Genomic DNA, 26,920 nt, shown 5'->3' on the forward strand with positions numbered 1-26,920 from the left:
TTTCATCTTATGTATTCCTTTAATAATAGTTTTTCTTCCTAAAAGCACCATCAAAGCTGTTCATGTTACATCACCAGAGAAAGTAAAACAAGCCTTCCGCTTTCTGCACGTTATTGCCCAAATCTCTAGCTGTTGTCAGTTACTTTTAGATCTTGTTTTTTCATGAATGAATGCACATTCATTCAAATTTATGTAGTATGTGTGAGTCCTGTCAAAACAAGTAATTGGCTATCTCTAACTGCTTCTCTGTCAAGTGTTCCATCTTGGGATTGGGATTTTTCACTGGAGTCTCTTCTTACACCAACTTATATAGGTCTTAAATTCAATACACATTAGGCACTCAACCTAGTACTGTCTGGGCATCTCAACATTTCGTTTGGACTGTAACTGAAGGAATACATGAAAATATTATTAGGTAAATTCAGTAATTCTGCACTCCCAGCAGGGAGTTGCTCTGGATGGAAATGTTCCAAATCAGGCTACAACACAGTAACTTGAGCACTCTGACCTGGTCTCCCTCTAAGCACCTCTCACCACTGGGATCACATGATCATTGTATTTGCACTTCAGTAATAAGCTTTTTTTGTAGTGTCCAATAATGTAGGTCAGATAATCTCTTCTGCATGTTTGCTAGCTCAAGGATATTTACAGTTCTGTTATTTTTCAATTAAATAAAATACTTAGAAGGTAACTAGTGTTCTATTGGTCTTTCTGTCTCCCTTTCTCTATTTTAGACAGTAAACTCAACTAAGCTAATAGGAGCGGGCAGATAATTGTTCAAGAATGGCGGAATGCCATTCAAAATAACTGGTGTGTTATCACAATTAGTTCTGCAAAATAGCTGCGTTGTTGTGCAGTTATTAGCTTTGAACAGCAGGTTGGAATTATGTCATGTTCTAATTTCTTTTGAATTATGTGAAGCAACACTGCTGATCAAGCTAGCAGTGATTGATGAACTTTCAGAGACTGTTAGTCCATCCATAAGGTTACAGACAAATGTCTTTTCCTCCCATTCATGTAGATAGGTCTGGGTTTGGGATGCCCAAAGTTGCATTTATATGGCTGTTGCTTTAATTTTATTATGTCAGTTCCATTAAAGGTGCTATATAAATGCAAGTTGGTGTTGTTGCTTTAATTTGGATTTCAGGAGACCGAAATCTGTGGCCAACTTCTGGCATTTATGCCGCTAATTACAGCTCCATTATCCTGGCATCAGATTCATAGATAGAGTCATTCTACAACTGTAAAGATTCAAGATTATCATTGGAATTGGTGCTTTTTCCTACACCTGTACAGTGCACCATGGTGCATCAGTGCAAGATATAGAGGCAATAGCAACTACCTCATAACATTTAAATATTTAAAATAATGAAGGGTAAAATTTACAGAATCAAACTATTTAACCTGGGCAATAAGCAGAAGGCACATATAGAATACTCAAGGCTCGAACCAGGGTAAAGATTAGAGAAAGCTTGGGCATGGTACCATGCAGAGTATAGTGCCAGAGCTCTGCAAAGCCGATTTCAAAAAGTGCTCACGTATTCCATGTGACCTCCGAGCACTTTACTGTAATCTTTCTCAATGTTATGGAAAAGCAGATGGTTCTTCCCACAGTCTCTAAAGGTCACGACTTGGGAGTAGAGTCGTGCGTGAAGGCAGATGTGTACAGAGTTCATTCTTTCTGGCCAAAGTGCAGTTCAAAGTCAGGCTTCTTTCTAGTCTTCAGTTTCACTCGTAACTCCTGGTCTCAAAGCCGCTATAGTCGACAAAACAGGAAAGAGGGGATTGGGAGAAAAAGAAGGAACTGCAAAAAATGACGAAAACACTGCAAAAAGGGAATGCAAGAAGAAATTTACATGGGATACCTAGATTAATACAAAGATGGCAAAATTGGGCTCTACATGTGCCGTTTTGGTATCAAAATGGCATCTGTACCAAGTGCACATACTTCCGGTCTAGCCTGTGCCAAACACCATCTTGGTGTGGATGTTAATGCAGCTGTTCGGAGCATGAGCTGAAAATATGCAAAGTAGGCAGATTATGACATCAGTCAGTATGTAATCCTGATTTGATGCCAGTGCTGCCATTTTGGACCTCATCATTCTAGCTAACAGCTTCTCTTAACCTCGCACAGCTGAATGTGCGTTCAACAGTAGTAAGAACCCAACACAAGCACTTGCCGGTTAGTTGCTCATTAATCTCGAGTGGCTCTGTTTGAATTTGTGGAAGTGCTGAGTGTTTTGAGGAGGTGGTTACAATCGGTGAAGTCTGCAGAGAGTGGTGCTACACATACAGAAGGTGTTGGTTCTGACTGCAAGTTTTTTTGGCACGCCACTTGCTATAGCTGTAATTCCCCTGGAATACAGCAGGAGGAGTAGATGGTGCAAAGGCAGCAAGGAAGAGGAGGAGTGGGAGAAGGACTCTCAGCAGCGGACCTCATCCACTTAGGGTCTTTGCCTTCACCTAAGCCAGGAGCAGTGCGTTTATCACCTGCCATTCACAAAGGAGGTGCTCACAAACCTGCAGCTTCAGACTAGTGAGAGGACAGTACAGTCAGTGGCTGTGACCCTGAATTTCTTCACATTGGGATCCTTCCAAGCGGGAATAGGCGACATATGTAACATCTCCCACTTTGCCATCCATTGCTATCTCAGAGAGGTGACAGGCGCTCTTTATGTCAGGATTCATTCATTGTGTTGTCTCTGAACAGAGAGAAGCAGGCACATCGCACATGTGACTTTGCCAGGATAGTGGGCTTCGCTATGATGCAGGGTGCCATCGACTGCACACACGTGGCTTTGTGAGTATCACATTTCAATGCTGAGATGTACCACAACTGACTGCACAACTCTCACTGAATGTACAGTTGGTATGTAACCATGTTCAGCATATCATGCTGGTGAATGCTCACTCATCTGGCAGCAGTCATGATGTTTTCATTCTACACTAGTCTGCTGTTCCCTCAATCTTTCAGCCACCATGTCAAGTCAGAAGGTGGCTGCTGTGGAACAAGGGCTATCCACTTTAAACCTGAGACATGATTCCACTCTGCAATCCAATAACATGTGGCCATCATGCATATAACGACAGCCATTCTGCCATGAGAAACATCATCAAGTAGAACATTTTTTTTCCTTCATGGAATGTGGGCATCACTGGCAAAACCAACATTTGTTGCCCATCTCTAATTGACCTGGACAGCTGAGTGGCTTGCTAGGCCATTTCAGAGGGCATTTAAGAGTCAACCACTTTGCTGTGGGTCTGGAGTCACATGTAGGCCAGACCAGGTAAGGACAGCAGATTTCTTTCCCACAAGGACATTAGTGAACCAGATGGGTTTTTACAACAATCGATGGTAGTTTCATTACTGTGACTAACTTACAATTCTAGATTTCTTTTAATTAATTTTTTTAAATTAATTAATTGAATTTAAATCCCACAAGCTGCTGTGGTGGGATTTGAACCCAGTTCCTCAGAGAATTAGCCTGCACCTCTGGATCACTAGCCCTGTGACATTACCATGACACCACCATCTCCCCATTGGGGTGCTTAAGCAATGGTTTCACTGCCTTGGTTGTTTTGGAGGAGCCCTCAGGTATTCACCGAAGCAGGTGTCTTGATTCCTGGTGGTCTGCTGCATCTTTCACAACCTCATCGTCATTCGGGCACAGCCCTTTCCACCAGGCATACAGCAAGAACCTCAGGAAGAGGAGGAGGAAGAAAGGGAGGAGGCAGCCAAGCTGTCTGTGAGCACCTCATTCAACACAGATTCCTGTGAACAGAACCCCAAATCCCCATTCTACAACAGCCCTACACCTTACCATCCCTCTGTTATGGACCATTACAGTGTCCTCTTGGCCACAATGCTGAAATATAAGCCAGCACATTCCAACCATTCCATAGGAACTTTATCCAACAAAACATGCAATATTCCATACAAAAGTCAACTAATCACCCTTGTGAATTCCCTTAGTGCCTACCCGATGGGTGCCTTTGTCTGTCCTAGCATTCCTATGCAGTGCTATCCCAGTGGCTGCAGCATGGTTGGTGAAAGACTGCTGACTGTCACTGGGGAGACCTCAGATGGCCTTGGAGGATGTCCTTGGAGGATGTCCTTAAGCAGCTCTGGGGATAGAAGGCCTGACATCAGACTACACCACCTCGGCATAGTTGGCAGCAGCCTTGGCTGGCTGGGCGACAGGCAACAGCAAGGGCACTGGCAGTGGTGGGAGTATGAACACTATCATCCTGAAAGATGAAAGCAGGTTCATGTTCTACCGAGCCACTGCCGCTCGCTCAAGGAAGCACTTCAGCAATCCTAATAATCTGCTGGAGGACAGATTGTTGGACTGGTGTAAGACCCTGCAAGCCCTTTTGAGCGCTGGTATCTGCAACCATGATGGCAATAGTCTGAGCCTGCATGGCAGCAAGCTGCGATTTCATGACCTCAGTTTGCGTGTCCATTGCAGCACTCAGATATTGGGTGGCTTCTGCTTGTGCTGCAACAGAAGCTGAGATATCAGCCAACACACATTACATTCATGGTCGGTTCGCAGTGTTCTCATGGAGTTGACTACCACTTACATGTTGGAAAAGTTTGGCTCTAAACTCTGTATGATGCTTGTGCCAAGTTGGTGCCGGACTCCTCCCTCCTCCTTGACAGTAACAGAAGGCTTTCTAGCAGGCCAACCAATGCACCAAGCATTTTATTGTGCACAGCCATCAGCCTTTTCCTGTGCACCAGTCCATCAAAATTGTCTGCAGCAGAACCCATGTGTGTTCTCTCTCTCCAGGGAGCTGACACTCATGCTACTCTTACCCCCTGCCCCGGCTGCTGCCCACTCATGCCCAGTGACTCACAACAGGCAGATACCACCTCTATGCTACGCTCTAAAGTATGTACCGTTGCAGTATCTGAACTGCTGGCTGCAAATGTGAGATTGAGTGACAGTGTTTCTTCATCATCCATGTCGTCTTCCTCTTGCAGTTCACGCTCCTGCACCACTGCCTGGCCAAGTGGCAGTTCTTGGATATCTGAGAGGAGAAAGACAAAAAGTTGGGTTTTAGTGAGGGGAGTGCAGGGGGAGGTAGGTCTAGGAGGAACATGCTTATACCATCTGCAACTTGCATAACAAAAGAGATTATGGGATGAGGGGGAAACGGGATGAGAGAAGGTGGATTACGTAGGAACATGCTATCATCTTCAGCACTAGCCTTGGCCTCAGCGATGGCTGCTCCAATGATGACAACAACCATCTCTTCCATGGTGGTGAGGACAGGCAGCCAGTCGTGCCCTCTGCTGCTTAGCTGTTGCTGCTTGCAATTATGTGCCACCTTGAGGTGACACTGTTCACATTGACCTCTGTGTCCTTCCCCTCTCCTTCTCTTCTAAGCATTTGACTGGAGGCCCTCCTGGCCCCCTGTGTGAAGAGGACCTCTCTCCTCCTCTCCATCTCCTTCTTAGACCTGCAGAACATTCAGGCTTGGGCTGATAAGTGGCAAGTAACAGTCACGTCACAGAAATACCAGGCAATGACTATCTCGAATAAGAGAGAATCTAACCATCTCCCCTTGAAATTCAATGGCATCATCATCACTGAATCCCCTACCATCAACATCCTGGGGGTTACCATTGTTATGACCGAAGCAGGAGGAGTGCACTGTTAATTCAGTCCCACTTCTCCACAGGTCACAACATATCGATGAATTTTCCCAATTACTGAAATAGTCAATTAGATACTCTATTTGTCCCCAGAATAAAGCACACCAACCAGGTTTCCTTAACAAACAAAAAAATTATCCATTTATTATAAATCAAGTCTTAACCAATAATGAAGTAAATATATATGCAAATTGAAATATATTTTTTATGCTAGCCCTCACACACAAGCTCACATACACAACTGGCTAACCGGGCAAAAAAGGGATTTTATTTTACAGCTGTTAGAAAGAAATAGAAGGAATTAAAAAAAACAGACTGCAGAGAAGATATGGAAGGAAGTCTTTTGTTTTGGCGAGGTGTCCCAAAGTCAAATAGGTGGCTTCCATAAGGAATCTTTCCAGGCGACGGCGATGAACAGTCTGCTGGATAGGCGTTCAAAGAAATTCAACTACAGAAGGCTTCACATAGGTCTTCCATCAGGTGTGCAGCAACAAAGGTTTCAGTTCTCACACATTCGATGCAAAGTTCTTTTAAAGATGCAAGGTTTCTGCAAACATTCAGGATTTCTTCAAAATACAGGAAGCAACAGTACAACTTCATATAGGTTTTTGCTTTTCAAGAGCAGGGATTCTTCAAAAGGAGGTAACAGTTGTCTGGATTTTCTTCTGATCTTCGGGCACGTCAATAAGCAAATTCCAACTGCCTCTTTGAGTTCAAAAACCAGCTGGCTTTTAACAGTTCAAAATGAAATCAATTTTTTCCAGGCAAATCCTATGATAATCATAAATCCTGTCTTGCCAATAAGCAAAAATACCTCTTAAGTCAAACCGCCTATGTTTACTTGAAATCATGTGCCTTCCAGTAAAAACCTGTCTCCTAGTCAACCTTTTGTTGACCTTCCTTTTGAAAACAACACCCACAACGTTCAGCAATCTCCAGATGATTCAATGTCCATGAAATCATTTTCAGTTTTTAAAGTATAGATTCTCAAATTTTAAGAAAAAATGGAAACCTCGTAACACCATTGACCAGAAACTTAACTGGATCAGTCATATACGTACTGTAGCTACAAGCACAGGTCAGAGGCTGGGAATTCTAAGATGAGTAACTCACCTCCTGACTCCCCAAAGCCTGTTCACCATCTATAAGACACAAGTCAAAAATGTGATTAGTTTAGAGATACAGCACTGAAACAGGCCCTTCAGCCCACCGAGTCTGTGCCGACCATCAACCACCCATATATACTAATCCTACACTAATCCCATATTCCTGCCACATCCCCACCTGTCACTATATTTCCCTACCACCTACCTATACTAGTGGCAATTTATAATGGCCAATTTACCTACCAACCTGCAAGTCTTTTGGCTTGTGGGAGGAAACCGGAGCACCCGGAGAAAACCCACGCAGACACAGGGAGAACTTGCAAACTCCACACAGGCAGTACCCAGAATTGAACCCGGGTCGCTGGAGCTGTGAGGCTGCGGTGCTAACCACTGCGCCACTGTGCCGCCCTGTGATGGAATACTGTTCCCCAGATGACTGCAGCTCCAACAACACTCAAGAAGTTTGACACCACACAGGACAAAGCAGCCTGCTTGATCGATACCTTCATCCACCACCTTAAATATTCACTCCCTCTACCACCAGCGCAGTGGTTGCAGTATGTACCACCTACAAGATGCACTGCAGCAACTCACCAAGGTTCCATCAACATCACCTTCCAAACCTGCAACCGCTACCCCACCTAGAAGAACAAGGGTAGCAGATGCATGGGAACATCACCGTCAGCAAGTTCCCCTCCAAGCCACACACCATCCTGACATGGAACTATATCACTCACTGTCACTGGGATAAAATCCTGGAACTCCCTCAATAACAGCACTGTGGGTGTTCCTACACCACATAGTCTGCAGTGGTTTAAGAAGGCGACTCACCAACCCTTTCTCGAGGGCAATTAGAGATGGGCAATAAATGTCAGTGATGCTCATATCCCATGAATGAATTTTAAAAAGTGTAATTTCTATTCAAGAGCAAAGTGTAAGACTGATGAGTAATTTTCTCTTTGTGGCACCTCTCTCTTGAGAGCAGTAATTTCAGTGATTGATAATTGAGGTGATGAGGTCAATAGACACTTGAATCCCTCATCTCATCTTAAGTCCTGGAGAGTTGCTCACGGGCAAAGGTTGAGGCCAAGTTGTGGGTCTGAACGCGCTAGGTGAAAGGAAAGGATGGAGCATCTTTTCAAAATGCACAAAGACATCAGAAATCTGTCCCTGTAACTCTTTGTGATTACTCCTCTGAATACTGGGCTCTTAATCATGTGAGTTCTAGTGTTCTGCAGGATAAAGCCTATGTCCATAAATTAAGTCCCAGATTTGTGGAACCCAGGATTTTGAGAATCACCAGCCTGAGTAATCAAATTGCAACCTTGTCTATGCCAAGTTTTCAACCTTCTATTTAACAGTACTTTTATTTAAAATTCCACTGTCCTGAGAGTAGTCATGACTCTTCCATCAAGTTTGTGATGATTCTGCCTAAGGTAGATTATTTATGTGGGAGTCGGAGTTTGCCTGAATATTTGCGATTTTCTTTTGGCAGATTATGGTTAGCCATTTCTATGAAATGTCTCTTTCGCTGCAAAATCTCGCTCCATAGAGGTGGTTGTTTCAGCATTACAAGTAACATTTTAGAATCAAAGTGGTGTCTGGCATTCACTTCTGGCATGGTCCTCCGCAGCAGAATTCATCTGCGACCTCGCTGTCTGGTGAATTGGTACCTTTCACCTGGCCTGGATGCAGCCCACTTGTGTCCAGTGACTTACCACATTCAGATCCTGCATCTATGCTACCCTCTAAAATATGTGCAGTGCCAGTATCTGAGTTGGTGGCTGCAAGTGTCCGATATTTCTTTATCAGTCTCTTCTTCCTTGAGGACTTCAGCCTCCTGCATCACTGCCTGTCTAGACACCAGTTTTTAGGTATTTGAAAGCATAAATGCACAAGGGCTGGGTTGGGGTGAGGTAAGTGGGGAAAAGAAAAGATGCATGGAACCTTGGGGCATGCTTGGTGGCATGTTGCACCTTTTTTGATCTTCCTGCTGTTTAACTCTTCTTTCACAACTTCCACCAGCTGCTGCAGCCAGTATGCACTTTGTCTTTAAGTGGTGCTCGCTTTGCATATATTTGGGTCCTCGATAATGCATGCAACCACTCAACAATGCATTCAGGGCTGGGTTGCACATCATAACCTTTACAAAGTGCTGCCTGCATCACTTTGGGTTAATTGTGTATCCTGATCCACAGGCCCGATTTCAGGGACTATCCAATTTAGCCTTCTGTTTGTAATATGATTGATGAAATAATCAAAGCAGGAAATAACCAATTAGATAGCAAAATCAAAACTAGAGAATACACACAGGCAACAAATGAGGAAGTCAAAATGTGGCAATGATTGACACACACTTAACCAATGCAAAAGAAGAAAACTCAAACTACGATTAGACCAACATCCCGGTCACAGATTTTCTATATTCAATAGGGTAGACATGGAAAAGAGGCCATGAATACAAAATAATCACTAAAAAATCCAAAAAAGAATTCAGGAGAAAATTCTTTACTCAAAGAGTGATGAGAATGTGGAACTCATTCCCACATGTAGGCCGGGATTTTATACGGGCAACAGGAGTGTCGACCTCCGGAAAAAGCGCCGCCTAGAACCCCACGTTGCCCCTTCTGCGGGAGGCCCGCTAAATCAAGTGTCAATTAGGCGTTTAACTAGACAGTCTTCCATGGGATCAAGAAGTCCCGCCCTTTGAGAGCTACCGGCCTATCAGAGGCCAGCAGTTCTTTTACTGAGCAGAGCCACTGTGGAGGCAGTGGAGCACCCAGCCAAGGCCCAGGGGCAGCACTGGACCCAGGCTACAGGTAGGTCAGGGGGGAGGGATCTCAAGGTTTTGGGGGTCTCGGGGAGGTGGGTGTAGCGGGGTCGGCAGCAAGGGCAGAGGGGTGGCTCAAAGTAAGCCCCCCCCCCCCTTCCTGATGCCGGGTACCTCGTTCAGGCACTAAGTGCCTTTTAATAAGGGTCCCCCACACCCACACGGTTTTTCTTGCCATGTTTCCCATGCGGTGACAGGCCTACCCACCGCTGGGCTAACTGTGGTAGCAGCTGGATGAGGCCCTTAATTGGAGATTAACTCTGCTGGACTTAATTTCGGCAGAGGCAGGAAGGTGGCAACCTCCAAACCCACCATGGGGGAGAGTGTAAAATTCCTGCTGTAATGGTTGAAGCAATTAGCATAGATGCATTTAACTTGTAGCTGAATAAGTACATGAGGGAGAAAGGAATTGAAGGAAAGGTTGATAGGGTAGGTGAAGTAAGGTGGGAGGAGGCCCATGTAGAGCATAAACACCGACCTTGACTGGTTAGGGCGAATTGCCTGTTTCTGTGCTGTAAAACCTCATGTAATTCTATATCATTTCCATTTCTCACAGTCACATTTGTGACCTGTTTACGTGAAATTGCCAATTTAATGCCATTTGATGTGAAATGATATGGGTTTGAGCTCTGAGTGCTTATTCACTGGGAACTAAGTTGAAACAGTCCAAAGTCATTCCAGTTAAGGGCCTTCACGGTGATCAAAGAGTACACTTTGATCTATTGTTTCAGTCTGAGTGGATTTTTACCTGATTCCCAGTGGGGAAAGAAGAATGTTCTGGCTTTGATACCAGCAGTTGTCTTGAGGTAGTGTTTTAAACTGTATCGGTGTTAATGTACAGTCTCCACTGCTTATAGCAGGCTTCTTGGATGTCTCTATGATTTTCCTGCTATAAAAGATGTACAGTGTAAACAAGAAGTTTGAAAAATTAGTTTTTTTTTATTGGTAAGCCTGGACCCACCATGACCATTACTCCTCCAGTTGTTTCCTCAAGGCACCACCTTCCAGCATGACCATGGATCACCCCAGAGATGTGTTGCCGAACCCCAGCCAGACTTGAACCATAAACCATGGCCTGGATTTTGCTGGAATGCAGCATCTCATGGTTTGCACCATTAGTTGGATTTTTTTCTGCACCCTTCAGTTTGAAAACCTTTTACTCTGTAATTTGTTGGAAATGCAAGTTTATAACAGCACGCCAAGGACAATGAGGCAGAGCTAGATGCCATTTGTGTGAAGCAAATAGTGGTGTGGCGTACGTGAACCAGCAAGTTCTGGAGATTCGCAGCTCATTGTTTATTTCTGAAGTCCCTGAATATACTGGACGATTTATACATTAATAACGGCGTGCATCGTTACCTTACTGTTACTTTAACAGCAAGATTTTTGCAGAATAGCAAGCTTGCATCACAAGCTTTATTTTCCCTTATTGCTTGCTTTCGTTGTAAGATTTTAAGATTTGAAAATGTAAGATCTTAATAATAAAATCAAAAACAAAAGCCAAAAACCACCCAGCTATCAGGTTTGTTATCGCAAACCTTCGCAAAGCTGACATTGCAACTTCCAAAATTAGGAGTGGACTTCAGCATGAATACCAACAACTTGTGTTTACATCAACATATTTAACACAGTGACATGTCCCAAGGTGCTTCACAGCCAGGCTCACATGCACTGAAATCACTATGGGAGCATTATCAGAAAACATTTGATGAGAAGTCACATAAAGAGATGTTAGGCCAGATGCAGGAGGTAAGTTTTAAGAAACAAATTAAAGGAGGTGAGAGAGGTAGAGAGGTAAAGATTTTTTAGGGAGGGAATTCTTGAGCTTAGGGCTAAGAGAACTGAAGACAGGGCTGCCAGTTGTTGAGCTATGAAAATTGGGGATACATAAAAGGCCAGAATAGGAGGAGGACAGCAATCCCAGGGAGTTGTAGGGCTGGAGGAGCTTATAGAGATAGGGAGGAGTGAGGCCATGGAGTGGTTTGAAAACAAGGATGAGAATTTTAAATCAAGGCATTGCCAGAACATTGAAATGATTGTCTATTTATTACTTTAAAACTACAATGTTTCTTTTTAACAAGAGATCCAGGAAAAGAGAAATTAAAATTGATCGGTGCAGCTGATTGAAGCTATTTGAAGTGCCTGAAATAACCAACATGCTTGATACATTTAGCTGGCGCCTTTGTAACTGACGCCTATGCTATCGGCAAATGGTCAGTGCTATTTGCTCAATATAGACGACGGTTGTCAAGGTTAACCAGACGGTGTAACTGGTGGCGACGGTATTACATTTCTGGGTGTTAACCATTTGCATTTCTGTGTTATTCCATCTATATAAATTCTAATATCATTATGTTTAACATTGACAATCTTAACTGGCCAGATAGATAGTAAAAAGCTACAATTTCGGAAGGGATTGAATGGAAAAAGGAGATGACTCCAACGTTCAGCAATCTTTTTTTCCTGCTTTGATCTTTTGCTTCTGAACTTACTTCTCCACCCCTCCTCCCCTGGAGGCAGGGACTCACAACGAGGTGCAGTTCCATGAATGTCAATTGCTCTCTGCTACCTTATTACATGCGACCATTCTTCATGTGTGGGAGCTCAGACATCAGGTATCAGCAAGCTATTTAAGCCTGCAGCATATCACAGCAGCAAGTGTAAAAATCAATGGGATATTTTGCAGGAGATTGCACAATGCCACATGCCTAATATTGGCTGGTAGGGGGATCCCTGGCTGTGTCTTTTCTCTCTTCCCTAGCTTCCTAGTGATGTTCCAGTTAATTCTATTGTGCCTTTTCCTGCAGTGGCAGAGATCAAAGTTGCAATTTTGACTGCCCCCTGTCTGGCGAAAATGAGGTGTGGGGCAGTAAACTGAGGCCAGACATTTACGCCCTCGGATATCGCAGCCTTCCCACCGTGTTCTGATCTTCACCTGCTCTTTTGATCAGGTGTGCTGGACACCCAGAGGAAGGGAGAGGAGTCCTTCTTTAAATATGCAGATTGGATCCTGATATGTCATTTGGATCCAACCTGTAATTTTAGTTGGAGGTTTGAGTGTGGAGCAGTGATAGATGCCCTGTCAGGCCAGACCTGCAGGGAAATGGATCGTGGGCCAGAAGGGGCCCAGCAGGTTAAGTTTAAAAAGTTTTAGTTCTAAGTTCCTTTATGGGCCAAGGGGAGGAGGGTTCCTCTGCATCAGTCTTGAGCCTTCCTTGTGTTAGGCTACCCACTCACTGCCCCCAATCACCTCAAGAACCTCCCCCCCCCCACCCCAACTCAGAAACATCCTGTCACCAAACATGCACTCACACCCGCCAGACAACAAACAGATCTGGCTGGATTCAGGGAGGCATCAGGCAGATGCCGTTAAAATTGACCAGGCCTCGTCGGATTCCCTGGGTGTGCTGCCCCTTAAGGGCTTGTGGGCACCATATCTGCCACCCCCCCCCCCCCCCCCCAATCTTTAAAATTGGGGCCAAATAACTGAGCACCTTCAAGTTTCAACCTTTAATGTGGTTTGCAAAGCTCAGTACCCACATGTACCCACTCTAATAACATAAGCAGCCTTATTATTTTACGAATACGAAATGATATTTATGAGTCTCTCTGTTTAAAGTAAGATTTTTAATGATACTTGAACTTCACTGAGCTGCCTTCTTGCTTTTGTTTGCCAACTTCTTTACTCTACCAGTAACTCACCATATTGTGCACCAACTCCAAGGGGATAAGGGGCTGGGTGGTGGATGAAAACAATGGCAGACCGCCCGTGCGGACCACACGGCGCAGAGCCGCCACGATACTCAGCACGGCGGCTCATTTAACTAGCCGGGGCAGACCACACACCCTGATGACGTAGAGGGAGCAGGCGCTCCGCCCCCGGCAACGGCATCAGCCGCCTTTGCGCTGGCACTGACACCATATTTAAAGGGCTTCGAGCTCTTCCATTCGAGTTAAATATTTAAAGGTAAATGCAATTTTAAAAAATCCATTTAATTTGCCCCTCTCCCACATACCAATAATCATAAAATTAATTACTTGCATTTTCACCACCCCCCCCCCAAAATAATACCCCTGCCCTCGTGTACATAATGTACATAAACTTTACATTCTAACCCTTCCCACCACCCCCTACACCAATGATATTATTTTGGCATTGCTCTGCCCCCCCCCCCTCCACTGCACAGTGGAACTTACCTGCCCTCCCCTCCCCTCCCCACCAGTGTTCCGCCTCGGATCCCCGGACGGGGAGCCAAAGGTACGGGAGTGCCGGCCACTGGCACAAATATTGCTCCGGGATGGACGGCAGGAGCAAGAAGGTAATTTATTCCTTTATTTAAATTAATTTGAATATGTAAATTGGGCTCACATCGCCAAGCTGCTGGGGGTGGGGAGTGCTGGTGGTCGCCATGAGGCCTCACCGCTGCCGGCAATGCGGGGCCGGGCCTTCCCGATGTCGAGATCCATGGTGGGCCTCTCCTGGAGGCATTTTCCGCCCCCCACCATGACCCCTGACGTCGTTGGGGGGCGGTGGGGTGGGGGGAGGGGGTACTGTAAAATTCAGCATTCAAAGAATTTGAATACTTTAACTGGCATATATTAAGTACAGCTGTCAATACATAATGTGTGTGAAATGCTGCTGCAAACAAGCCATCTAGTGAAATAAAAATAGATTGTCGTATGCCAACTGAGTTCCATTTCTCTGTCAACCGAGCATTCAAGCGTACTCTTTACGTAAAAGACAATTTGACCTGTGATAATAGCATTTTTCTGTCTCTGCATCATTAGCTTCTAAACTTACCTTTCCCCAGTGGAAATGTGGACATTTCATAAATGCAAAAACTGCTCTTTACAACATGGAGCCATTTTATTATTTAAATCTGTTAGCACTATTCAAATATTTCCTTTTTACTAACATTCACTGGAACAGTCGCAGCTACTGGTATTATTTTGAAGAAATGCAGTTAGCGAGTCTGCCCTCTATTTTAAAATGCTTCTTTCCTCTGCTTCCTTTTTGTATTTAGTTACATTTCAAAAAGGTGTATTACATTGAAGAAGATCATTTACTATGGGCAGTGTAACCAGGTCATTTCAGGGTTTAAGTAGTTAATAATGAGAGCAGTGATTCTCTGTGGGCAGCTGTTTTCAGACTTCAGGACAGGAACAGCAAGATCCATGCTGTGAGGTGAAATATGCAACAAAACCGATATGTCCTGCAATACCTCACATTGTCAAAAGTAGCATGAACTGGCTTTGTCAAAAATTTTAATATCTCACATACAAATGCAGGTCTTGCAGATTTTCAGCCAGGTTTTCAGAGTAGAAGGGAAAGCTTGATTCAGAATGATTTATATCTAACTGGTGTTGGTATCCACTTTCATCTGGCAAACTGCAGAATGGTGAGGCGTATTATCTTCCGCTAAAGCCATTAGAGTAATCCTTCTTTTGACAGATCACCTTTAGTATGCAACCCACAAGTGCATATCAACATCTAGTTTTTCCTGAGCAATTTGTTCTGTTTATCCCCAATCATGTACTCAGTAGTTAGGGGTACGTATAACAATGCCTGGAATTCCAGTGTAATTAACTGAAACTTCTGTTTGGCATACCTTGGTGCTCTTGAATTTCATCCTAAATCATCTTGGACTTTTATTTACGTTATGTGTTGTACTCCTTTTCATTTCTTCCCTTTTTAGGCCTCTTTCAATGTCGACATCATTCTCCAACCAAAGCATATGGGGTGGTGGCAGAGGTGTGCAGAATTATCTCTCTTGCTTGATTGTTGCTTTATTACTGATGTTTATGAGGGGCACAAGACTAGATTTCCCAAGATAATACTCCCTCCAATGTTTCCATTGCTTCTTCTCTGCTCAGAGAGTTGGGAGACTTCCAGGGTTAGTGGTCGAGGCAGAAACTATGTCAACATTCAAGATTAAATTGGATAGACGGATGTTGGAAAAGGAATTGAAAGGATATGAAGATAGGCAAGTAAATATGATTATAATTAATTGTTCGTATAGAGGGAAAATGCTGACATGGGCTGGTTGGTCCAAATGGGCTGCTTCTATGTTTAACTTCCACACAGATTTCTTGCACCTTCTTTGAGCAATAGCCAGCACTGAGCTGCAGTGTTTTTCTGGAGCCAGGAGTAGCTGGTTAGACTCCTCACACTTGCATCTAAAAACTGCAAATGGATTCCAACCATCTACATCAGATAATGATTTGCATATGTAAACAGCCTCCTGCCGAAAACAGGCGACCAAAACAGGCTGCCTAATAATTGCATCGGGTGCGCCTGGGCACCCATGGGGAGGCCAATGCCCCAACCTCTGATTTTGAACTAGCAGCCAACTATTTTTAAGTGAAAAATGGGCAGTCATCAATTGAAAATCACCTCTGTGGTTCTGATATTCCTCCAATTTCACTGCCACAGGATTAAGGATAAGTAAAAAGTGTGGAGTTTTCACTCCATGAAGAATAATAATAAACCATTGTTGTTTTAGAGGGAAAAAAATCTATTTTAGATCTTCCAATGTTTTTGTCCAAATTGTGAATAAAGGAGAGCAAAACTTCAAAAAGCAAGTGTACAGTTAGATTGTATTGGCTATTAACAGGTTACAGTGTTCAGAGTTAGGTGCTTTATGGAAAATCATTTCACAGAAGACAGTCCAAGAAGCTCTATCATTACTATTAGGGTTAATGGCCAGAAGTCTTCATTAACATCGGCTTTGTTTGACTTGTCAGATCCCTGATGTTGCTCCTTTGTATCGGTGTTTTGGATTCCTTAAGTCCCGCTGAGTGTATATTGTTTTGGAAATCCTGCATCGTTATGTCTGACCTTCCTGTGGCTGTCAGGAGCCCATGATTGTAGTAAGCTGGTCAGGAATTAAATGAGAAGTTTGAAATGATGGTGGCCAGTTAAACAAAACCACTATTGCAAAGTTTTGTCTATATAGATGCTGCCATCAGATAAAGCCTGCAGGAGGATGTCCACATGTAAAAAAAAATCTGTTTAGTCTTGTTATGCCATGTATGCAATCTCTTGAACACTGCCATACGAACAGTGATGGCCCTCCCTAAACTTACCCCTGAGAAACGTTACCAATTTCCTAGGTGTTGCTAGAGGCTCAAAATGGCAAACCAAGTTCTTATTTTGCTATAATAAAAACAGAAAATTCTGGAAATACTCAACAGGTCAGGCAACATCTGTGGAGAGATAAATGTTTCAGGATTAATGTTTCAGGTTGATGACCTTTCACCAGAACTGGAAAAAGTTAGTAATGTAATATGTTTTAAGCAAGTGAAAGGTGGGAGGGTGGGAAGAAGATCAAAAGGGAAGGTCTGTGATAGGGTAGAGGACAGGATAGATTAAATGACAAAAGAATTGATGGTGCAGAGTCAAAGGGACCTTCCCCTCTCTGACCCTGAACGAACTGTCCTCAGCAAAGGCCTCAATTTCATTCCTTTACACCCCCATCTCAATGAATTTCAAGCTCTACACAACACTGAGCTCTTTTTCCGTTGCCTTAGCCTCCATTCCTACTTCCTTGGCCAGGAGTCCTCCCCCCACACAGCAGACCAATTTAACTGCCTCCAGTATTCACCCTCCACCTGTACCCCTCCCACTGGCCTCTTACCCTCTCTAGATCTTTTCAGTGAGAACTGCCAGATTGACATTGGCCATCTCAATTTGTCTGCTCTCCTCACTCACTCTAACCTGTCTCCCCTTGAATTTGTTTCACTCCGTTCTCTCAGATCCAACCCTAATTTAGTCATCAAACCTACTGACAAGGGAGCTGCTGTTGTTATCTGGAGAACTGACCTCTGCCTTGCAGAGGTTGAACGCCAACTCTCCGACATTTCCTCCTACCTCCCCATGCATCATGACCCCAACACCGAACAACAAGCTGGCATTTCCAAAACTGTCATTGACCTCATCTCCTCTGGAGACCTTCCCTTCACAGCCTCCAATCACATAGTCCCCCAATCCTGAACAGGCTGCTCTACTTCCTTCCCAAGATCCACAAACAGGACTGGCCCTGGTAGACTTATCATTTCAGCCTGTTCCTGCCCCACTGAACTGATTTCTTCCTATCTCAACTCTATTTTTTTCCCCTTGTTCCATCTCTTCCCACCTACATCAATGACTCTTCTGATGCCCACCATAACTTTGACAGTCTCCAATTTCCTGGCCCGAATGGTCTCCTCTTCACCATGGACGTCCAATCTCTCTACACCTACATCCCTCACCAGGACAGTCTGAGGGCTTTCTGTTTCTTCCTTGAACAGAGGCCAAACGAGTCTCCATCCACCCTCCCCCGCTTGGCTGAACTTGTTTTCACATTAATAACTTCTCCTTAACTCCACTCACTTCCTCCAAATGAAAGGTGTTGCTATAAGTACCCACTTGGGTTCTAGCTATGCCTGTCTTTTTGTGGGATATATGGAACATACTACATTCCGACGAGCCCTCTCCCTCACCTCTTTTTCTGGTACATTGGCGTCTATATCAGTGCCATTTTCTGCTCTCGACTGGAACTAGAAAATTTCATTAGCTTTGCTTCCAATTTCCACCCTTTTCTCACCTTCACATGGTCCATCTCCAACTCTTCCCTTCCCTTTCTTGACTTCTCTGTCTCCATTTCTGGGGATAAGCTTTCAATGAATATTCACTATAAGCCAACTGACTTTCACAGCTACCTCAACTACACTTCTTCACACCCTGCTTCTTGTAAAGGACTCCATTCCATTCCCCAGTTTCTCTGTCTCTGTCTCATCTGTTCTGATGATGCAACCTTCCATAGCAGCGCTTCTGATATGTCTTCCTTTTTCCTCAATCGAGGATTCACCCCCACTGTGGTTGACAGGACCCTCAATCATGTTCTTCCTGTTCCCGCACTTCTGCTCTCACCCCCTTCCCCTCCATCCCAGAGCCATGATACAGTTCCCCTTGTCCTCACCTTTTCCCCCCACCTGTCTCTGTATTCCAAGGATCATCCTCCACCATTTCTGTCACCTCCAGCCTGATGCCACCACCAAACACATCTTCCCCTCCCCTCTCCTTTCAATATTTCAAAGGGACCGTTCCCTCTGCGACACCCTGGTCCACTCCTTAATCACTCCCTTCCTATGGCATCTTTCCCTGCAAGTGCAGGAGATGCAACACCTGCCCTTTTACCTCCTCTGTCCTCTCTGTCCAAGCTTCAAACACTCCTTCCAAGTGAAACAGTGATTTACATGTATTTTACATGAACACCTCTGTTCAGTCCACATACGTGACCCCGACCTTCCAGTCGCCCGTCATTTTAATTCTCCACCTTGCTGCCACTCCAATCTTTCTATCCTACGCCTCTTGCAGTGTTCCAGTTAAGCTCAACATATGCTGGAGGAACAGCACCTCATCGTTCAATTAGGCACTTTACAGCCTTCCGGACTCACACAATTTCAGACTGTAATGTCTGCCCCCATTTTGTTTCCGTTTTCTTTGCATGTTTCGGGTTTTAGTCTTGTTTTTCCCTTGTTTCTGCTTTTGAACAACAATTGTTCTTCATTCTGCCATTTGAACTTCCTCAAGGCACATTTTCTGTCTCTTTACTTGTCCCATTACCACTCCCTTTGGCTCTGCCCCACCAACTCTTTTGTTTCTCCTGTCTTCCACCCTATCACAGACCTTGCCTTTTCTTTTTCTCATCTTCCGCCCTTCCACTCGCTTAAAACCTATTACATTTCGAAATTTTCCCAGCTCTGATGAAACGTCATCGACCTGAAATGTTAACTCTGTTTTTTTTCTCCACAGATGCTGCCTGACCTGTTGAGTATTTCCGGGATTTTCTGTTTTTATTTCAGATTTCCAGCATCCGCAGTACTTTGCTTTCGATTTTTTTTGTTGCTAATTTTATCAATATGTATATTGCCATAATAAATGGCCAAGGAACTTCACAGTCGACTAAAATGAACGATGAGGACTATGTCCATGAGAAAGGAGAATTGTCAAGTGTAGCAAGATGGCCCATCTTTATGTTTCTTACCTCTCAGGGTGGACCTTGGTGCCATGGAAAAGCCTTTAATCAACAACCCAGTAAAGGACTGGCAACATAATAATGTGAGTTTAACTAGTCTGTGTTTGGCAGTCAAATGCCGGACTGCTTTGAGGCTGAAACTCAAAACCAGATTATTCAATGCTGATCTTGTGGCTGCCCTATTGAGAGCTGTAGTAAACAAAGGCGAGGCAATTCGCTACAGCAAGTGGGGGATGGGAATTGATAGCCAAGCCCCCCCCCCCCCCCCCCCCCCCCCCCAGGACAGCCAGTGATATGCTGGAGAGGGGCTCAGGAGGCCTAAAAACAGTTTTCTACTTGCTCTTTCAGCAAGGGTTTCAGGAATAAAAAGGAGTGGCAAATATCTTTCAATTGGGCTATCTGCTCTGTTATGCAAATAGAAAGACTTTCATAATAAAGGGAGCCATTTCAATGAAGAAAAAGATAACTCAAGATTGGATCTCTTAGTGCTTTTGAAATAGACATAAGGAAGGATAAGATTGAAAATAATATCATTACAGAACCCTGGTGCAATATTCTGACACCCAACGTTAGTTTTAACCTATCTCCAAATGCAGCAAGGTCAAAATCTTTAACTGTACACTTCCTGTGCTTGTCTGTTGTCTTTTAAGCAAAGGCTTAAAGCAATTAACTTGGCAACTAAGAATGCTCCGCTTGACTTTTATCAAAAGAATACCAAGTTTCTAATTAGTGTCCAAAGAGAAATCCTGGGATATATTCATATTCAGTCATGGCTGTTAGCATTTGTTTGATCAAATGTCACTGTTCTTTAATACAAGATTAATTAACTTCCTCCTGCTAAAGAGGATTAGAATATAAAAACTAGACAACAAACCCAGCATTCAGGCAGGCTCTTCAATCCAACTGGAAAAAGCAAAGGCCTAGGATTGTAGAGGAAGAGGTGAACTAGGACTTTAAGTTTTCTTTCCTAGTAAATTCTTAAATAAAACATTTTAGGATTTTTTCCATCGTGAAAAAATAACCATGCTTACTTAATGTGCATGTGATGGTAAATTTTCTGAGTCTTTGCACTTGATGGAGCTATTTATCCCTTGCAATTGGTAAATGCACACTTGATAGGTGCTGGGATCCAGAAAGTCAATGCCATCTTTCAAATAAGACACTAAACTGAAGCCCTGTCCGCTCTCTCAAGTGGACATAAAAGATCCCTGGCACTATTTTGAAGAAGAGTTCTCCCCAGTGTTCTAGTCAATATTCAACCCTCAAACAGCAGCTCCAATCAGATTATCTGGTTATTATCTCATTGCTGTTTATGGAATCTTGCTGTGCGCAAATTGGTTTCTGTGTTTCCTGCATTACAACAGGGATTACATTTTCAAAAGTAGTTCACTGGGGCTGTAAAGTGATTTGGGATATTCTGTGGTTGTGAAAGGCGCTATATAAAACTGCTATATAAACTCTTTCTTTCTATATAATAAATATGAATCCAAACCTTATTAAATATCAAAAAAAAAATCAAATGAATTCTGTGTACATTTACCCAAGGAGCTGTTTGTGATCCTTTATTGGGAGTCAGGAGCCAGTCATTGTCCATATGTGATTGAATACCGATTCCAGGACAAGGGTCCATTGGAAGTGGAACAGTGACTATGGATGGGTAAATAGTTTGGCAAAAGCTTTTTGTCCTCCCCCACCCCTTGAGTAGGGCACATTAAGAGTGGGATGGGGATTCCTGAAGATGCCCCACTGACCCTAGCTGCACTTCTGAACATAGGGTCATCTACATGTGGAAATGGTACCAGTCTGTAGGTTGAAACTTGCAGTGGGGCAAAGAGGCAGCTGGCAAGCAGCCTGTAAACACTTGTTTCCCAGTATTTTTTTTTCATTTTGGTAATGAGAACTGTGCAATGCAATGATCCAAGAACATTTGCAGTCAGTTTCAAAAATCTGGAAATAAAAAGCTTGTATTAGCAAAAGTGACCATGAAGTCTTAAAGATTGAACTGATTCATTAATGCCCTCTAGGGAAGGAAACCTACTGCACATACCCAGTCTGGAAGGTTGACTCATGACTACTCTTTGAAGTGGACTCAGTTGTATTAAATAGAAGAAGGCCCACCATCAATATCTCAGGGAAACTAGATATAACCAATAAAAGCTGGCCTTACCAGTAACACATCAAAAATTAATTAAGAAGGACAGCCACCTCCTCCCTTTGCCACAAGGTTCCCTCCACTGAACACTGGGTGTCAGGGCCTAACAGGCAGCCTATACATCCAGCATTTGATATAATTGTTGTTGTTGTTGTTGCAGCTGTAGTCCCAAAGGACCAAAGGCATCTCTCTCCATTAGAGAGAGACAGTTGTTAATGTATAACTTGAGAGGCACCACTCCTCAGGCATGGGGCAAGGCAAGGAGGCAGGCCTCCATGAACTACCACAGCCAGTATTGGCATTGAACCTGCACTGTTAGCATTTTTCTGCGTTACACTGTGCCAAGTGGATGATCCATCACGGCCTCCTCCAGAGGTCCTTAGCATCACAGATGCCAGTCTTCAGCCAATCCAATTCACTCCACGTGATATCAAGGAATGCCTGAAGGCACTGGATACTGCAAAGGCTATAGCCCCTGACAACATCCCAGCTTGTGCTCCAGAACTAGCCATGCCCCTAGCTAAGCTGTTCCAGTACAGCTACAACACTGGCATGTAGCCAGCAATGTGGAAAATTGCCCAGGTATGTCCTGTGCACAAAAAACAGGACCAATCCAACCAGGTCAATTACCGCCCTATCAGTCTACTCTTGATCATCAGCAAAGTGATGGAAGGGGTTGTTGACAGCACTGTCAAGCAGCATTTGCTTAGCAATAACCTGCTCACTAACCCTCAGTTTTGGTTCTGCCAGGGCCACTCAGCTCTTAACCTCATTACAGCCTTGGTTCAAACATGGACAAAAGAACTGAACTCGAGAGGTGACGTGGGAGTGACTGCCCTTGACATCTAGGCAGCATTTGACTGAGCATGGCATCAAGGAGCCCTAGAAAAACTGGAATCAATGGGAATCAGAGGGGAAACCCTCTGCTGATTAGAGACATACCTAGCACAAAGGAAGATGATTGTGGTTGTTGGAGGTTAATCTTCTCAGTCCCAGGACATCACTGCAGGAGTTCATCAGGGTAGTGTCTTAGGCCCAACCATCTTCAGCTGCTTCATCAATGACGTTTCCTCCATCATAAGGTCAGAAGTGTGTTCACTGATAATTGCACAATATGCAGCATCATTCGTGACTCCTCAGATACTGAAGTAGCCCGTGACCAGGTGCAGCAAGATCTGGACAACATCCAGGCTTGGGCTGATAAGTGGCAAGTAACATTTGCGCCACACAAGTTCCAGGCAATGGCCATCTCAAACAAGAGAGAATCTAACCATCTCCCCTTGATGTTCACTGGTATTACCATCGCTGAATCCCCCATTATCAACATCCTGGGGATTACCATTGACCAGAAACTAACTGGACCAGCCACATAAATGCTCTGGCTATAAGAGCAGGTCAGAGGCTGAAAATGCTGCAGCGAGTAACTCACCTCCTGTCTCCCCAATGCCCGTCCACCATCTACAAGGCACAGGTCAGGAGTGTGATGAAATACTTTCCACCTGCCTGGATGGGTGCAGCTCCAACAACGCTCAAGAAGCTCAACTTCATCAAGGACAAAGCAGCCCACTTGATTGACAACCTATCCACCACCTTCAATTGCTTAAGCACCAGTATAAACTGCTGGTATTTGGCATCATTTCTTGTACCAGGGATGTTGGTGCATGGCAGTCTGTCAAGTTTGGAGCTGTGAAACCTTTGGGGTTGCCCCTTGACTCTGCTGCTGACAAGTGAGTGGTCAGTGTCACAACCTGCGCTGTGGTAGGTGCGGGTTTGGAGAACACTGGGCAGATCACATCTTCTGGTGAGATATTGGATGACACCATGATACCATGAGGGAACGTTTGCCCTGAAAGAAAGTGTTGGTGATGCAGAGCTCATTCTGGGCACAAAGCTCAAGAAGTCATTGTCCATTTAGTGATCTTGCCCACTCCAAGTTACATTGGCCATGCATCTCTGTCTGATCCAACATGTGCATTGAAATCACCTAGGCTGAATAACTTCTTGCCATTTGGGATGTGCTCCAGAATGTTATGTAGAGAGTATTTGAAGTGATCTTTCTCTACGACATCGGCATTCAAGGTTGGTGAAAAGAAATGAGGTGTTCAGAAGTTGCTACTGGCGGCTCAATTGACTGCGTCAATCTGTTGCTGACTGTGAAGCCTACACCACGTTTACGGTGGTCTCCTGCACTCTTGCCATGCCAAAAAAAGGTGTAGTTAGCCTCAGGCATAGAGCCTATGTTGGCCAATCTGGTCACCTGTAGAGCAGCAATGTTGACATCAAGCTTGTGTAGCTCATAGCCAATCAGTACCATTATGCGTACACTCGCTGTAGAATGTGGGCCATTGTTCAGGCAAGGGCACATAGTCCTGACGTTCCAGCTTCCAATCTCTCCTTTTTGTTTGTTGGGTACGCGCTTTCTGACCTCTTGTTGAGATAAAAATCCCTATCCTCCCGTATGCAGAAAGGCAGACATTGGCGGGTCAGTACCTTACTGGCTGAGGGCTTACTGACCAATAAAATGCAATGATCTGTCCCACTGTTGGAAGCAACCCATGGCATCCTTGCTCTAGGCCGGTTGAGCCAGTCTCATAACCCATAAACTGTTACCTCCCATGTTTCATTCCTCACTGGTGAGAGTAAGGATGAAGTGACCTCTTTGTTAGTTTGCTGCATAGCCTAGGCATGGTTATAGGAGGTGCAGATTTGCCTAGCATCTGAACCCTACTCTCAATCTCATAGGCTAATATCCAGAGGAAAGACGAAAGTCTATATGTCTGGTGCCCAGTTGGTAGCAGGATTTGCTGGAAGGTTCTTGCTTGAGATGGATCACCAACCACCTAATGGGACTCCATTTCAAATTTCTTGTTGGGTTTACCCCCTTATGTAATGTAGGAGGTGAATGTGGCAATTCGTGAGGAGTGAAAACCAGCACCCAAGAAGGGCACCAAGGAAGTCATGAGTGAAGTCAGAGCAAAAGGTAGCAGGAAGCCGAGATGGGGGAGGAAGTAGAGTTACTTGATTTATGTCTACAAAATGATGAAACAGGTTCACTCCAGCACTGGCATCTCCTCCAAGGCCATGAGCACGAGAACTCCTTTCTGAATGATATTTCGGAGCGCATTGAGGATGAAGCTTCTGCCTGGCCTATTACAACAAGTGCTTGCCCATCAGCTCCAGGGAGATCCAGAATACTTCTGCTGTCCAGAGAGCTGGCCAAGCATGTCATTTTGGAAGGGACAAAAACTTTGACCAGGTTCATCAGCTCCAAGTAAAACTCCACAATCTACTGCAAAAACACATAAAACAATGTAAGACCACCAAGCCTGCAGTTAATGTTGGAGCTGTATAAGAAATATGGTGCAGTTCAAAAAGCAAGTGGCGCAGTGGTTAGCACCGCAACCTCACAGCTCCAGTGACCCGGGTTTAATTCTGGGTACTGCCTGTGCGGAGTTCTCCCTGTGACCGCGTGGGTTTTCGCCGGGTGCTCCGGTTTCCTCCCACAGCCAAAGATTTGCAGGTTGATAGATAAATTGGCCATTATAAATTGCCCCGAGTATAGGTAGGTGGTCGGGGAATATAGGGGATGTGGTAGGAATATGGGATTATTGTAGGATTTGTATAAATGGGTGGTTGATGGTCGGCACAGACTCAGTGGGCCGAAGGGCCTGTTTCAGTGCTGTATCTCTAAATAAATAAACATAAACAATGTTGATTTTAAGTCAGCAATGATTTAATTTTCTCTAGGATATTTCTTTTTGAATAAAACTCCAGTTTCCTCAGATCATTAAACAATGGTTTTAATCATGAGGGCTGTAAGCAAACTAATTTAGAAGGTACAGGAATTCTGCATTCAATTTGTCCTCAGGCATTCTTGTCACTGGCCTTCAACACATCTAGGTAATCAAAGCAAGCACAGAATGCGAGTTAGGAAGCCAATTTATTTGGCATTTTATGCAGGTAACCAGATCAAGTGTAGTATCTGTTCTTATCAGTGCTTACTTGGTTGAGAAGAGACCATGATCATTGCTTTTTGATCCTGGGTAGGCTTTGAGTAAAATGGCTATAACCAATCTTTGAGCTTCAGGCCTGGGAGTGCGCAACACCGTTCGAGTGGTCACAAGGAAGGAGATGCACCAGTCGATCGCACCTTCTTCATCAAGAAAATCCTCTTCGATTGCTGTGGATTTCAAGCTACAGACGTCTTCTGCCTGCAGGATTTCCCCAGCAGTGGATACTTCGACGTGACGTTCCGGAACATGGCGGGATGCATCAAGTTCCTGAAGGCGTTAAAGGAGAAAGGTGACCGGGCGCCACTGTCGATCCTCACAGCGGAGCCGCCCTTCACGCTTCCGTCACAACGGGACCGGGTGATGACGATTCACCTCGACAACCCCCATGTTCCGGTGGTGGATGTACTCACCTTTCTCGCCAGGTACTTCGAGGTGGCCGGCAGCAGCAGTGATGTCAAGGACCCCTTTGCGATTTGGACCAGCAAGCGGCAGGTCAAGGTCACCTTGAAGGTCGATCCCAGTGGAGCCATCATCCACCCTCCCTCCAGCTTCGCTATCGGGGGAAGTCGAGGCTTCTCGGTCTACGCTGGGCAGCCCAGAGTTTGCCGCACCTGTGGCAAATCTGGTCACGTGGCAGCCAACTGCAGCACGGTTGTTTGCAAGAACTGCAAGGAGGAAGGCCATCAGACCAAGGACTGTAAGCAGACTAAGTGTTGCAACTTGTGTGGTGCGGCAGGCCACCTCTACAAAACATGCCCCAAACGCTGCCTCAGTTATGCTCAGGCGGCAAGGTCCAAGGAAAGGCCAGGAGAAGGTTCGACGAAGGCGTCCGGTGTTCGGTGTTCGAAAGGAGACAAGCAACCTTCTCCGCAGTGAGGAACTTCAACCTGAGAAGGAGAAGGAAGGGGAGGCAGCTGAAACCAGCGACCCAGCACCTACCCTGCGCTCGGAAACCCCTCCTCCACAGACAGAATCAATGGAGGAGGAGGCAGCAGATGGACAATCAGGTCAGTGGCAAGTGGTCCAGAGGAAAACCACAAAGAAAAAACATCCCAAAGCGGAACCCAAACCAGTGGCAAGAGGAGGCTATCTTCTGAATCAGACTGCAACAACTCCTCTTCACTGGACAGGGGAATGA

The 26,920-nt window shown here is 44.6% G+C and overlaps 2 protein-coding genes and 1 pseudogene across 2 annotated transcripts in view; all 3 read left to right on the forward strand.

Moving 5' to 3' along the window:
- The window catches only part of si:dkey-27h10.2 (uncharacterized), a 313,284-nt gene that overhangs the window by 178,116 nt on the left and 108,248 nt on the right, over positions 1 to 26,920 (forward strand). The gene's annotated exons all lie outside the window — the stretch shown is intronic.
- Positions 1,971 to 26,665, forward strand: LOC137355544 (zinc finger CCHC domain-containing protein 3-like). The gene is made up of 2 exons (XM_068020826.1): positions 1,971 to 2,182; positions 25,817 to 26,665. Exon 2 carries the CDS (start codon positions 26,029 to 26,031, stop codon positions 26,656 to 26,658), a length of 630 nt encoding a protein of 209 aa, XP_067876927.1. The 5' UTR covers positions 1,971 to 2,182; positions 25,817 to 26,028; the 3' UTR covers positions 26,659 to 26,665.
- Positions 11,234 to 25,176, forward strand: LOC137371178 (histone H2B 7-like; annotated as a pseudogene).

This window comes from Heterodontus francisci, chromosome 1 (genome assembly GCF_036365525.1).
Source record: "Heterodontus francisci isolate sHetFra1 chromosome 1, sHetFra1.hap1, whole genome shotgun sequence".
NCBI lineage: Eukaryota > Metazoa > Chordata > Chondrichthyes > Heterodontiformes > Heterodontidae > Heterodontus > Heterodontus francisci.